Source organism: Corythoichthys intestinalis, chromosome 19, assembly GCF_030265065.1.
Source record: "Corythoichthys intestinalis isolate RoL2023-P3 chromosome 19, ASM3026506v1, whole genome shotgun sequence".
Lineage (NCBI taxonomy): Eukaryota > Metazoa > Chordata > Actinopteri > Syngnathiformes > Syngnathidae > Corythoichthys > Corythoichthys intestinalis.
The window spans coordinates 40,311,841-40,327,573 of record NC_080413.1 but is presented as its reverse complement, the minus strand read 5'-3'; the positions used below and the strand labels follow the sequence as shown (position 1 = coordinate 40,327,573).

The window sequence follows — 15,733 nt, the reverse complement described above, 5'->3', positions numbered from 1 at the left end:
CCGCTGTTCCAGCTATTGAGTCTGGCCACCATTCAGCAGATAAAATTTCCAGGGCGGAGCAAGCCACAGCAAACAAACAGTGGAGTAGACCAATCAGCGACGGGCGAACGTGATGTTATTAAAGCGACAAGGGACTTGCGCGCGGAAGTAAACATACGAGTAGGCATGTGCCGGTATGAGATTTTCACGGTAAGATAACCGTGAGCAAAAATACCGCGGTTTCACGGTATCACGGTATTGCAATTATAGCTCCAAAATTTTGAGATGTATGGGTTTAAAAAAAAAAAAAAAATCCATTGAACAGGATTTTTTTCAAAACATATTTGCAAATTGGAACATGAATATAATGTGAAAATAGATAAATTAACAAAAAATAACAAATATTATATAAAATTAAAATAAATACAACCTAGACTATACCCACAGCCACAGCTCAAGTTGCTCAATATTAGAGTAAGAACAAAATAATTGCTATAAAAAGTAAAAACACTTCTAAATAAAATTAAAAATATATACTGTATGACTTTTTTTTGAGGGGGGAAGCTCAAGTGAAGTTTCGCCATTTTCAGCCACTGTGTCAACTCTAGTCTACATGATGCCATGCCTTTGTGTTAAAAAGAAAAAAGAATTCATAAGTTAATAAGTTAGTTAAAAATGTATAAGTTAGTTTTATAAATTAGTTAAAATGTAAATATTGTTGAGGAAAGGTTTCATCAAAAAAAAAAAAAAAGTGAGGAGTGAGACCTCCTCTCTCAATTAGCGATCTTTGACGCGATTCTTTTTCTTTCCCCCCTGCATTCAAGCTTTTCTCTCACTCAGCGGCTGTGAGACATAAAAGAAGCTGCTCTCCCAGTTTAGCCTAGGCTAACATTCGTCTTTGTAAGTTTTAGTTAGTTTGTATATTGAATTTGAAAGGAAAATGTGTGTTTTGTTTTTGGCGAAATTTTTAATGGAGCTACTGCTATCCTGTTGAACCTAATCACACGTGGAAAAATACAATTGTACAGCGTTTTAAATGTATTTATTTGTATATTTCACCACGATTTGAGAGCTCAATAAATTGAAGAAAAGTACGCCTTGTGTTTGGAGGATTTGTTTTTGGGTTTGCTGGCTGTTTAGTGACACTCACGGCAACAAATGGGAAGGGGTGAATGGTGCCGCACCAAGCCACTTCGGCTGCATTTTGGCACATGAAAAATAGCGAATACCGTACTAAGGTATGACGGAAAATTTTAGTGGTTTTGAAACCGCGACGTTTTCACACCACGGTAAACCGTGAAACCGGTAACCGGCACATGTCTACATACGAGTAGAGCGGAGTTTATTCAACATGGCTAGCACGAGACAGACTGTTGTCAATGACTTGTGTCGATGGGTTTTTGGTCATTTAAAACTGATTTTACCGTGGATTGGAACATACTCTTGGCTCTCCTGTTCGCCATCTGTGTTGTTGTGGAGACGACTTCCGACGCGGAAGAGTGACGTTGCTCGTTAAGAACACGTCACGCAAATAAACAAATCTGATTGGACGGTTGATTTTGTGCTTGCTCGAGAGGCCGTTAATGGGCTGAGTCCCAGACTATTCTCACAGTGTTTGAAAAATACAGGGAGAACAGTCTGGCCGTGCCAGGCAAGTATAGATCAGTCTCTCCCTCCTTACCGTCTAACCTAGCATACAAGTTATCATAACCCCCTTGTTTTGCCACTTCTACTTTCACCTTAAGCTGCATTTTCCTACATTCCTGTCTACTTTCTTCAGTCTCCTCAATGTCCCACTTCTTCTTAGCTAACCTAAGCACTTCTGCACCTCCTCATTCCACCACCAAGCCTCTCCTTATCACCTTTCCTTTCATATGACAGATCAAGGACTGTCCTACCTATGTCCCTGATCACATTTGCTGTAGTTGTCCAGTCATCTGGAAGCACCTCCTGACCATCCAGAGTTCATTACAATTTTATCGATCATCATACATCATATTAAAAATAAATAAATTTTAGCAACACACTTTTTTTAATTTGAGAAAAAAAAAACAAGAATGACACCAATCAAAATTTGGGGCCTGTATACCACCTTGTATCCTGAAGACTTGTAGGCTCTAATAAGCCACAGTTGTTCTCTTTTAATAAAATATGTAATTGCTAACATTTATCATTGACATTGACTTAAAAATGTATAATATTTATTACATGTTCTGACCTACGGAGGGCACCATGTTTTATGTGCGCAATGCATGCTGGCGGTGATGACGCGGTTGGGCTGGACTGGGAGAATAGCTGCTCTAGCCAGCAAGCGACGCTAGTATGATGACTGGCATGATTTTGTCACATTCTGTTGCTGGTCAAATTGTTTTGTTAAAGAGGGATGGGTTCCCAACGTTGTACCTGCATCCAATTCCAGCTCATCAGCGGTGTCTTTAAACCGATCCTAGGCGGCTTGCCGAGAATTGACTTGTTGCCATTTGATAGTTTGTATATCCCTTCATTGTTACATGCATCATTGCCTTAGTTTTTTTTCCGTTTGTCTGCCTCTCACCATGGTTTTTCCCTTTTTATTTTTTATTTTATTTAAAGTGATCAAGACCTACTGTCACGGGAAGATGGGTTCGAATCTCGCTGGGGACCTACATGTAATTGCGTTTGCTGCTTGTTTAATGAAATATCGACAGTGCTGTCCTCCTCTTCACTTTTCCGCCTGGGTTCAAATTGGATGGCCAGAATCGACGACGTGTTTATGTCGCTGTAAAGGTCGTGTTGGTTGGTGTGAATTTGTAGGCACTTCCGTCTTTGCGTTTATTTTGAAAGGCGCATCGCGCACAATCCCATGCGTCTGGTTTTATCTTAATGAGGAAACTTCCCACACCTATGCGTAAACTTTTCCGCATGCTGCATTTGTTGAGAAGCAGGGCAGTCACACCGTAGGGTAGTTCACAAACAAATAGTGAGGTTTATTATCATCGTGGGGATTTACGTTTATTTTTGATTGTACTTGTTTGTTTGTACAAAGACTGTAATGTGGAGATGTATAATTGGTTCGATTGAAGATGGCACCCTTGGAAGGCAGATGGCGGTAGGAGGAAATTGAAGGTTTTATTGTTGCTTTGGTGAATTCTATTTTAATAGGACAACATTGTGTTACGTTTTGTGAACTTTCTAGTTTTCACGGTGTCAACTAAAATGAAAAGATTGATGGAAAATAAAGATGAACACATGTCGAAACCCTCTGCGTGTCGCATCATTCCAAGTGGTTCGTTACAGTCGCTAAAGAGTGACACTTTTATTTTTTTTGACACTGTGGTAGCCCAGCAGCGCCGCCCAGTGACTTCACTGCCCAGACTGCATTGCGTCATTAACAACAATAGCGACCTACTAGTAAAACTAATTTTCCAATTTTTATTAAAACGAAAACATTAAGAGAGGGGGTTTAATATCAAATTATTATAACTCATACTAACATTTATCTTTTAATAATTACATGTCTTTCTATCTGTGGTACCGTCTAAATCAGGGGTCTCCAACCCAGTCCTCAAGGCCCACTGTGGGTCCTGGTTTTTGTTCCAGCCGATCCAGTAGAGACAGTTGAACCAATGAGGCTTCTGCTAAAACAAGCCACACCTGACTGCAATCAACTGATTGCACTTGTAAAACACCAGATTGGGGAAAAAATGTTGTCATCTTGTTTGGTAGGAATGAAATCCTGCACCCACAGTGGGCCTTTGTGGAATAGATTGGGGACCCCTGGTCTAAATGACCATAAATGTCTGCGAGTAATGCTATCGGGCTAATGTGTTGAAATGACTTTAGACGTGTTCGGTAGAAAAAAATGGTTATATTTTTAGGGCATGATTAAAAAAACAAACAAAAACCTACTGTGTCATTGAACTCCACCATTTTAGAAATGATTTCTTTGTCTATGGCTGGAAAAATTGACTCTCCAATGAACTCCATGTCTTGGCTGGTTAGCTGGTCCACAAACACCTATGAAAAGAAAAACAATTATCAGTAATTTTAACAACTACCATTAACATATTTCATACATTTACAATCAAATCATCATTGTCCCTTAAAGCAATTGGATTACTAACAGGAATTTTATTAGAGCCTTGTCTGTTATCCTTTTGTTGTTTTAGTCATATATATTCAGCAAGACCATGAGAACGTTATATGGCATTGCTTGCATCCATCTTTAAATAATTCCTAGCCCATTTAATGAGACACTGAACAATCCTTCCAATCATTTTTAATTAACAATTATTTTTTTGAATATGAAAAATTCGGTCCGTTTTGTCCTGGAGGATCACATTACAATCGCCAATCTTATATTATACGAGATGTTCAACTCCAAAGCAAACAGGTAAAATACACAGTAACTTTGGAAATGTTTGCTACCTGTGTGAATCTGTTGAGGAAGGATTTGGGAAGCCCCTTACGACCGCCACCTTGGGTGTATGGATTCTGGCAACCAAATATTTTTGTCTTTTCTTGCTGAACTTGGAAGGTCATTCCCAGCTCAGGAATGAAGATTTCTGCTCGATGGTCAAAGCAGGCATTCAGTCCTTCCAAAACTGACTGTGATGCTAAATTCAGCTAGCGGCATAAAGCGAAAATTTTACTTGTAAAACACCTTTCCGGACAAAAGTGAAGGCACCATGTCTGGTTGTTTGTACCTCATCTAGGAGAACCCAGTGGCCTGCCTTCAGAGCGGCTAAAAGTGGACCGTCACGCCATGCAAACTCTCCTCCCTTTCCACCCTCTACGGGTAGATCTGTCCCAAACAAGTCAGTGACATCCTGCAAGGGAAATGTATATCCCCAACATATGAGATGCAGATAAAATAGACATTAAATTAGGCAGCACTTACCGTTTGATCTGACAAGTTGATTCTGACAAGGTGGTTCCCTGAAGCTTTTGCCAGTGCAGACACAAGACTCGTCTTCCCCACACCAGGCGATCCTTCCAAAAGAACAGGTCTCTGAAGTTTCAGTGCCCGCAAAAGCCTCTGGGCATTCATTGCAGTCGTGCCAGATGCAATAGTGTAATCTGACAGGTGACTGCTCTCAGTCAAAGGACCTGCGTATGACATTGTTTGTATTAGAAAAAGTAGGATTCCTAAAATAATATTATTTGAGCACCTCAATTTACACAATACTATTTGGCTTCGGAAGTCTTGAAAGGTCTTTCTATTGTTTCAGTTACTGTAGTCTTGGAATCAGTTCTGACAAAATTCTTCCAACGAATTAGCTGTCCCAACAGAAGTGAAAAGCCTGTGGACCAGGGATACTCAATTGAACCCCCCTAGTAGGGATGAGCAAGTACACCACAATCTGTATCTGTTCTATCATCTACACCAGGGGTTTTCAACCCAGTCCTCAAGGCACACTGTAGGTCCTGGTTTTTGTTCCAGCCGATCCAGCAGAGACAGTTGAACCAATGAGGCTTCTGCTAAAACAAGCCACACCTGACTGCAATCAACTGATTGCACTTGTAAAACACCAGATTGGGGAAAAAGTGTTGTCATCTTGTTTGGTAAGAATGAAATCCTGCACCCACAGTGTGCCTTAGTGGAATAGGTTGGGAACCCCTGATCTACACTACAGTAAATGGAGGTGGGGAAAACTCGTTCACGCCTCTGTTGTGACATGACAAAATAACTCACAGCAACAAATATTTTCCACACTATAGACCCCAATCACGTGACGTCACAACTCCGCCCCCCTGACTGATGCCGCCATATTGTCCGTCAGCTCATCGTGTTTACATATTACCGCTACGTACATTCCTATTTCTGCGTGTTTTGTTGCTTGTCTAAGGAATCACCGCCTAGTAAACGAACCCAAAACCCTTCCTGACAATCGTTAACATTGATTAATCAAAATGGTGAAGGCATGTGTGGCGGTTGGTTGCAGTAACAGAGAAGATAAACGGTCATTTTTAGTAGTTGCTGTGTGCCCATTGTTAAAAGGGCAAATCTCGAAAGCAGCACGGTTTGTCTATCTCGGTCCATGGTGCGTTTGTGTCGACAGCCGTTAGACAGCGGCGAAAACATCAATATGATGCTAACACAATCGCAGACATCATCAGACGGAGACTACGAAGCTCGTCACCACAGTCGCACAGCACGAAGGTGAGCGCAACAACAGGTGTTGTGCCGAAAACTAGCCGCCCTGCGTGAAATGTCCCCCCTGACTTTCTTGCACCCTGAATATGTATTATTTTACTCTGCTTGAACTAATAAATGTCCTACCTGTGTGATTGTCATTGGGATATGGTCGTGAGAACCTGTAGACAGTACTAATATTTTGTGTAATTTAATCATTTAAAACTGTTCTTACAGTCGAAATCCATTACTGTAATGCGTCCATGAAAACATTTGATGTTTTCACGTCAATAAAATGTTATAAATAAGCGCTCCCGTCAGGGGGGGACATTTCACGCGGGGCTATTTTTCGGCACACACCGGCCCGTTGTCGATCAAGTTTCTTTTTACAATCGTGACAACGGTGACGCTCAGCTGACCAAATGTCGGTTTATATTCGGGCCGGTGCCGATTTTGGGTACCCGACTCCTCATCGTGACATAAACTGGAGTATGATTGGAAATTTTGTGGTCTCAGGATGAGCTCTGACGCACGGGACGGGACCGGATGGGAGGAAACATCGGTTTGGGCATCAAATATGGATCTGGCGACTGGATCAACCGAAGCTTTTCCAAATAACGGCTTTTATGCAACTCATCCAATGAGTTTACAGCGTCTGAAAGCACCGGGGCTTCCATAATTTACAAGTGAATCCACCTTTAGAAACTACGATCACTGACAATATGGACACACAATGACGTACAATATGGCGGCACAATACAGCGATCACGTGATTGTGTGATGTTGGTGATTGGGGTCTATAAGGTACATGAGAGTATAAGGCGCGCCTACAATGAATGGCTTATTTTAAAACTGTTATCATATATAGAGCGCACCACATTATATAAGTCGCTGTAGTCGTAGTCGTCGTCATTGTTGGGGTTGCGTTATGCATCCACTAGATGGAGCTGCGCTAAAGGGAATGTCATGCCTTAAATAACCAATATTGATCCATACGTAAGGCACATCGGATTGAAAGTAGCATTTTTGTGAAAATTAAAGGCTTGTATGTGCGCCTTATAATGCGAAAAATACGGTACAGTGGTCTCGTTTTTCGCGTTTAATGGGGACTGAAAATCAAAAATCTGCAAAGAGGAAGCGGAGCTTAGTCACATTTTTTTTTGGGGGGGGGGGGGTCTTTTCAAAGTATTTATTCAGTTTTAACAGCATTGGTAAGAAATACATGGCATTTTTCCCCTTTTTTCCCTTAAGTATAATTAAAAAAAATATATATGTATATGGATATCTTTATAAATGGTTCTTAAGCACTGCAAATGTGATGATTATTATAAAAATTCCACACATATACAGTCGTGCTTCTATTTACAAAAAATAATTGGTTCCGGAAGTAGTTTCGTAACTTGAAAATTCTGTATGTAGAGACGTGTTTTCCATGTAAAAGCCCTAATCTGTTCCAAGCCTCTCAAAATTCAGCCATAAATATTCTATAATGCATAAAAATGCATCAAACCATGTAACAAATAAATGTTACAATTAGATTATTGCACAATAAACATAAAAATCTGAGTTGTGTAGAACGTAAAAAAACAAGAATAGAGTAAAGAACACTCACGTAAAGCTGTAGGAACAAGAATGAATGAATGAAGAGGACGCTAGAATACACACATACAGTACACAGGCAGTAGAGGTCCCTTTTAGCCAATTGGCTGGCAGGAATGCTAGGCAATAGCCAATGGCAGAGCAGCTACAAGTATGTTACGTTCCGTAAACTCTGGGAGCTGCGATTACCAGCCATGCTTTATTTTTGCCTTTCGTGTACTGAAATTTCTTTCTTAAGAAGAGACAATATTTTCCTGTTGAGACGTGCCTTAACCTGAAAATTCTGTATGTAGAGATTTTCGTAAGTAGAGGTACCACTGTAAAAGAACATAATGATGAGTACATGTGTACATGCATTTATCTTAATTGGTTTTTCAATCACGTGATCAGATTGGGGACACCCCTAATCATTAACTCATTCACTGCCATTGACAGCGACAGACATTCAATTTATGTGAACTGAGAAGGTTGGTATCGCAGGATCATGTTTCACAGCTATCGTTGTCGTTGGCAGCCAATGAGTTAATATTTAAGACTAAAAATAATACATCTTAAAAACCCGATCTTTTTCACCCGATTCTGATCCTCTAAAAATAACGTGATCGGGCCCGAATTCGATCACATGATCGGATCGGGGACATCGCTATTAAAATCACTATCACACTACAAAATCACTGTGTGAACAATCATTTTTATTTTTCATGGACTGTTAATTCATAGGGACTAAATTTGATGAGACGGGTGTAAAATCATACCTAATGGAATGTAGAAGGGCTTGAAGCCAAAGAAGTCTTTGCCCCACTGAGGTGTTCTCATAAAGCTGGTGTCATACATTCTAAGAGCGTCAAGTGTCTCCAGATCTGGTTGATTCAAGTTCAGTCGCTTACGCAAGAAGCCCAAGCACATCTTACGCGCCATGGTCGTGTTGTTGGAACTGGACACCGTTGTTCCTTCAATAAGAAAAAAACAATATGAAACTACAGTACTTAAAGGTGCTATGAAATGATAACCATGTCAAAATTATGAAAATGACTGCACTAATGTCATTTTACACAAAGAAAACAAATTTGAAATGCTAATCTGGCACTTTTTTTTTTTATTTCACCCCAAAAAATGCCCACTTTTTTTCCAGCAAATAATTGATGATCATGTCTAGCTGCGCTACCTAGTACATGATGACAGAACGGTCACATTGCAACAAGACATGCTAGCAGACTGCAATAATCTGCAGCTCATTCAGGGTCCCTGCAAGGTTCAACAAGCCGAATTTAAGAGTTTTTAAAGACCATAACGAATAAAATTTAAGACCCATCGATATCGGCAAAAAATGTACAAAAGATTTTAAGTAAAATTGGAGGCCCGTAATTACTTGCAAAGTACCGAATGTTCCGCACTCTAAGGCGCAGCAAAATATGAGGTGCACCTTCGACGAATGGCCTATTTAAAAACAGTTTTTATATATAGGGCACACTGCATTAAAAGGTGCAGTAGTAGTAATTTTTGTTGATGCATTATTCACGCTGTGGTACTACTAGTAGTAGTAGTAGTAAGTAAAGTCAATAGATTAAGACCTTGCAAAATTGTATTTAAGACCTTTTATGAGATTTTAAGAGAATTTCAGACATTTTGAGGCCTTGAATTCAAATGATTGATTAAAAAAAAATTTTTTTAAGCCTTTTTAAGACCCCGCGGATACCCTGTCATTCTGTGTGTGACATCTGCGTGGAGACTTTTTTAGTGGGCGGGGCCAAAGCAGCTGAAAGAGTAATTAAGATCTCATTTCATTAAAGGGTCTTTCCTATCACTTTTTTGGATGGATTTGTGTCCAAAATATGATCTGCTATTATTTTAACACATTTAATAGCACCTTTGAACACTTCCGATTAAGTACATCCAGAGTAGGAGTGCCCACCTGAACCAATGCCATCAATATAAACCAGACATGCAGCATGGATTAGAGCTTGAACGGTGTCCTGCTTCAGGTCCCACTTTGCACCACCATCGTCTTCTCCCTCGCACACAGCATTGAGGTAGTTAACCCATGAAAGAATGTCTCTGACGCTGATGATACAGTGTCGGCCAAAATCTTGATGGGTGAGCCACTCTATGAAATCCAGAATCAGGTCTGCAATATCTCCATCTGTGTGAGACAATCAAACAAACAAAAAAAAACAAAACACTATTTTCTTGCCAAAATTCAAGAACTTTTTGAGACTTTCAAGACCCATTTATGTGCATAACATCTACTGCCCCCTGGCGTGGAGGAGGTCCAACTCCGACATGATTTTATCTTTTTTTTTTTACTGCAATGTATTTATTTGTCTTCTGATTGCGTTTACCAAACAGTGATGCCCTGACGGTACGGGACGAATACAAATACCGTTACACTCCGAGTATTAACGCATTTTAACAAAGACAAAATGGATAACTTTTTGCTGTAACTCCTCGCAAGTTCGTCTGATGTAAGCTTGTGCAGCTCACGAGGCAGACTAGGAAAATGCTAGGAGCACTAGCCAAATAGAGGGTGGCAACAGAGAGATCTAATAATAATAATAATAATAATAAAAAAAATTTTAAAATAAAGACAAAAACATGAACTGGTCGTGCGATAAAAGTATTGTATAAATGCTGCCTTCATATTCTCTGAAAAAGACTATCCTTACCACTTGCCAATAGGGGTGGGAACCTCTTGGTACCTCACGATCCGATATAATGATAACGATGATCTCACGATATGGCGATACAACGATTATCGATACATTGGTCAGGAAATCATTCGAGGATATTCTATAAAACAACTAATATACCGAAAAACAGGCTACTTTCATCCTTCTGCTGTGAATTGGAATTGTGAGTTTATCACTAATAGACGTCCAACACGATTGAGTTGGGAGGGTTCATTCATTCGGTACCATCCCTCCCACTTTAAACGGAATGGCCGTCAATGGCAACCAATGGCAACCAATGAGTTTAATTGTGGGGGGGCTTTCAGGCCATTTGCTGTTGATTTTCTGTCGCTCTGGTTTCGAACAAACTGAATGAATGAATGGTTTTCGAATTCATTCGCCCCTCCTGGTCCCGATTGGACGTTTATCGACGTCAATGGCAGACAGAGTTAACAGAGACACTATTATGGATTTTGGTAGCAATTTGTATGGTTCCTTTTTATTTTTAAACATTGACACCTTTTAAAAACGATATACAGATTCTTGGCTGGAGCATATCCATAACCTTTTGGGATACAAAGTAAAATGATATATCACCATTTCGATATTTTGTCACACCCCTACTTGCCAATCGGTAATTAAGTGTATATCCTGTTCATGTGCCTTTGCTGTCCAAGTGAAAAAAAAACTTTGGTCTCCTGCTTGGGCAAAACTGTTTTAGACCTAATAATGAATCTACTACAACAAGAAGAGAATACATAAAAATGCAAATGTTTCCAAAGTTTCTACAAAGTTGTTTTTACAAAGTTTCCCTTTGTAATGGAACATTTTAACAAATGCTTGATTCGGGGGAAAAAAATAAAGTTTTATTAATGTGTCGACAACGTTATTATACCGTCATCAGAAAACCGTGCAAATTGATGATAAATCTACTCAAAAAACGTAGTTTCTTACCATTCACAATTTATTTTCAGCCATTTCGAAAAGTATACGTCGTCTCATCTCGGAAATTCGGGTATCATAATAAAATCCCAGTTCTCCAGTAGAAAATACCACTTGAAGGGGCATTGAAGTGCTATTTTCAACTCGACAAGTGGAATTTACCATAATTACAACACCACATGAAGGCAGCATAAGCCACAGAAACTGCACGTGTATGCTTTTAAATACTGCTTCATTTGTTTACTGTGTGCTTGATTCAGCTTAATTTAAAAACAGTAGGAAGTGGCGACAAACTTGCTAGCTTTTACAGCGCTTTAAAAATTAGTGAGCGTTGAGGAAGAACTTTTCTCGCTATATTGGGCGGGATATCTTCCCTAGGGCGCCAACCTACTCAGGCACGGACTGTCGGACTCCAATGCACGGTCCTCTTGGGGGCGTCGATGTGACGTATGACAAATGCGGCCTAATTTCTAAAATATTGACTTTTAAAGACTTTTCAAGGATCCATGAAACCCTGTCAAACTGTGGAACCATTAAACACGTTTTCTTTATGTGAAGCATGTCACTGGAATTCTTGAAATTAGCATTTAGAATAATGGCAAGAGAACTTTCATTCAGTAGGGTGTGGTCTTAAGTAAGAGTCTTGATTATTTCCAATTTATCATTTAGCAGTCTGGCTACAGATAATTGTATTCTGCCTGTTGCTGACACACTGGGAAAGATACGAGATCCGTCAAAATGATAATTGTGAAAGAGGGTCAAGTTTCCAAGCTGCCTTACCATCTAGTGATAAGCCAGGACGTAGATTGTGTTGGATAATTTGATGAAGGTCAGTACGCTCATTGCTTTGTGGACACCAGATCTCTGTGAAGCGGTTTCTGAGGGCAGGCGAAAGCTGTCCAAAAATAGAAAGGCACAAGTTAGATTCTAGCATTATAAAGGCATTTAAAAAAAATATATGTTTTTTTCCTCTTCATTTGGCATTTTATGGCTGGTGCAACTTATAGTCCGAAAAATACGGTATATGAAATAATGTACTATCTACTCTCAGCTCTTTTTTCTTAATTTATTCTGATAATTCAGATAAGATGTGTGTAGTCATAATTAATTGTATGGTTTTGGACATTCAAAATCATTTTTTCCATCCATCCATATTGACCAACTTGTGAACCTTTGCAATTTTGACTTGAACCCTTGCCCAGATTACAGTCAACGCAATGACTTCATTTTATTTTGAAACATGACCGGATATTTTATTCCCAGAAATACCTCAATCATGTTCACACCTCATGGTGCTTGCCCGAAAGCCGTGCTTAATAATAAATTCAAATTGAATACCAACACTAACTCATGAGGATAATATGCCAAACAATGACTGAAGGAAAGAAAAAATCAATAATTACAATAAAAACGATAGTGTCATTGGACAGAGGGTCAGTTTTTATTTTTGCTGCAGGCAGTAGTACCTCCTTTGCAATGTTGTGGGGTTATTTTGTACTGAGCAACTTGGTATGCCACCTTATATAATGCTAACAGTGCTTGCTGGTTTACTGATGTAACACAGACAAAGTGAGACGATTGTTGGCAATATTCCAACGTTTGCGCTGGGAAAAAAAAAAAAAAAAAAAAATCAAGCAGCTTATCAATGTAATTGAACGTCTTAATTGATTTGGCTTCTTAGCGTCCGCTGCAAACAGTTTTAGACAGAGGAAACAGACTGGTCTTTTCTTGTCTCCCACTGTATGAAAAGTCAAAGCCAAAGGCTTTACGCTTCGTTATATTTCCTTGTCTTACCTCTTCATGTCTCCAGTGCTCTTTGCTTTGCGTTCTTGTTTTGTTTAAAAAATATTGCACACTCTTAAAATGAGAGCCCCACTGCCACCCACTGAGTGGATGTGCAATTACACATTATTCTAGTAAAAGTGTTTTTCATATATATACAGTGGGGAGAACAAGTATTTGATATACTGTCAATGGGTTGATGAGAGAGAGAGAGAGAGAGAGAGAGAGAGAGAGAGAGAGAGAGAGAGAGAGAGAGAGAGAGAGAGAGAGAGAGAGAGAGAGAGAGAGAGAGAGAGAGAGAGAGAGAGAGAGAGAGAGAGAGAGAGAGAGAGAGAGAGAGAGAGAGAGAGAGAGAGAGAGAGAGAGAGAGAGAGAGAGAGAGAGAGAGAGAGAGAAATTATCACATGATTAGGGCCCCCCAAAATAATTGTTAAGACTAATGGTAAAGATAGCGGGTCAATTAGTCAGGAAAAAAATAATCATTTGGGACAGCCCTAATATTCATCTTTTTATCTGAAACCCAAATTGGACTTGGAATTGGACTTGCCGTTTTAATACCTTTGGAGATGACAGCATCAGTCAATTTAAAAATGACATACAGTTTAAGAGACAAGGGCACACACTGTATTGCAGTTTATACCTCCTTCTTTCCAAAGTCTCCTCCAGGGTTCATTGTGGCAACTAAACGGAAACCTTCAGCAGCATGGATCAGCTCCACATCACTGTTGTCACCACTGCCTTTCTCTGCCAGCACCAGTGACTTCTCCATCTCTAAAACACTGACAATAGAAATAAACACATATTTTTCAGTCTATAAATAACTCTTTTTTGTGTTTGTTTTATAGTTTGGCTAGGCTTATGACTTGTAGATCATTAAAATATAGAAACAGTGATGTTAAGTTTTAGATGTAAACAGTCCAAGGGACCAGCATTTAGTAGATTGAAGAGGTCCCATGGGTTTCTAATAAGCCTGCACGATACATCGTTTGAACATGGCCATCGTGGTGTGCGCGTACGGGTTAGCCCCATTGCAGAATGTACAAATGTTTTTTTTTTGTTTTTGAACACACAAACTTTTCTTTTTGTCATTTTTTTAATGCTATGCTTTTCCATTGCCTCCTGGATCCCTTTTATATACAGCAGTCTTCATTATTCACAAATGAAACCCCTTTAGCCTGGATAAAACGATATTATATGAATTTATAATAATAATGAGTTCACTAAAGTCTTCCCAAACAGAGCTACTCAACTCATCTGTTCCAGTTTTATTATCGCAATATTTCACGAACCCCAAAAATGTCGCAGTATGTTTTTCCAATATCGTTCAGCCCTAGTTTCTACTTAAAATAAAAGAAAAATAGTCACGATGATACCCATAACTGAGTGAGTGTGAGTAATAATTGATAAAGAGGGCACTTATTTCGCCCTGCCCATTTAACTGTGCTCCATTCTATTTAAAAGCTCTGCTCTTTGATTGGCGCTCTCTGCTGCATAGTTTTCCGTCGCGTAGATTGATGTCATGGACAGTCAAATTCCATTTCAGCTGTTCAGATTGACAAACATGTTGTCCATATCGGATATGAAACTACCGCCAATATGTACCAGTAGTTTCAATCTGTCTTGCAAAAATCGGATTTCTGTGCTTTGTGACTGTTCGGACTACAAAAGATCCATCCAGTTTCAATCTGGATGGGCTAAAAAATGGATTTTGGCTGCCAGTCTGAACAAGGCCTTACTTTGGTCCGTACCGTTGTTTGTCGGTCTCTACCTTCTCCGTTCTTTTTATGATGTTAAGCTTTGTGTCAATGGTCATTTCTTTTCTTTTGGTGGTATGGAGAAGACCCAGCTTTCTTCTTGGATGTCACGTTGTAATAAGATGAGGGCGAAAAAGGCAAAGCCCAACATGCACAAACTGGCAAGCACTATGTTTAGCTAACCAGAAACTCTGGTGCTGGGGACTAAATGGAGGACGAGGCATGGGCATAGAAATGTCGTAAGTCGAGGGACACCGGTAACCCAGATCGATTGACAGCCATGCAACCTCTGAACAGCTTCAGAAACAAATGTCCCGAGTCTATGCAAAGTCAATATATGAAAATGAACGCATGTGTGTGTTTATGTGTACCTGTTAAGTCTCTCAAGAACAGAGTCATCTGCCAAGGAGATCTCATCCATTAGAAAGACTCCACCCCTTTTCATTGCCAGAACCAATGGCCCATCATGCCACTCAAAGAGTCTGCAATCATCACCTTCAGCCTGTAACCACACACAGGTTGTTAGTAAAAGCTAGTTTTAGTTTAATTGATATAGTCATCAAACTCCAAATATGTTATAAACATTGTAAGCAGTTACCTATGAAATTAGTATTTTTTAAATGAATACTTTAATTGTATATGAGTCCATTTTTGGGATGACTACTTTTACTTGAGTAATATTTTGAGGTAACGCGACTCTTGAGTAATTTGTTGGGCTACTCTGCCCACTTCAGCTAACGAGTTAGCTAAGCTACCATTTACTTCAAGTGCACACAGGCAAATGCACCCACTTAAATGCATGGCTCTTTTATGAAGATAGGACAAGGACACATAGGGGCACAGAAAGAAAACGGGCATTCTAAGGCTCATCCAAGGCTCTTTTTTTTATTTCTGCC

At 39.6% G+C, this 15,733-nt stretch overlaps 1 protein-coding gene across 2 annotated transcripts in view; it reads right to left on the bottom strand.

Moving 5' to 3' along the window:
• Positions 1–15,733, bottom strand: part of mdn1 (midasin AAA ATPase 1) — a 218,421-nt gene that overhangs the window by 104,334 nt on the left and 98,354 nt on the right. For both annotated transcript variants that reach the window (XM_057822299.1, XM_057822300.1), the window contains exons 31-39: positions 15,209–15,339; positions 13,724–13,862; positions 12,082–12,196; positions 9,606–9,833; positions 8,449–8,643; positions 4,859–5,067; positions 4,665–4,787; positions 4,387–4,584; positions 3,868–3,975 (exon numbers count right to left, since the gene is read on the bottom strand). In XM_057822299.1, coding sequence (XP_057678282.1) covers positions 3,868–3,975; positions 4,387–4,584; positions 4,665–4,787; positions 4,859–5,067; positions 8,449–8,643; positions 9,606–9,833; positions 12,082–12,196; positions 13,724–13,862; positions 15,209–15,339 — 1,446 coding nt within the window. The remainder of the gene's footprint in view (positions 1–3,867; positions 3,976–4,386; positions 4,585–4,664; positions 4,788–4,858; positions 5,068–8,448; positions 8,644–9,605; positions 9,834–12,081; positions 12,197–13,723; positions 13,863–15,208; positions 15,340–15,733) is intronic.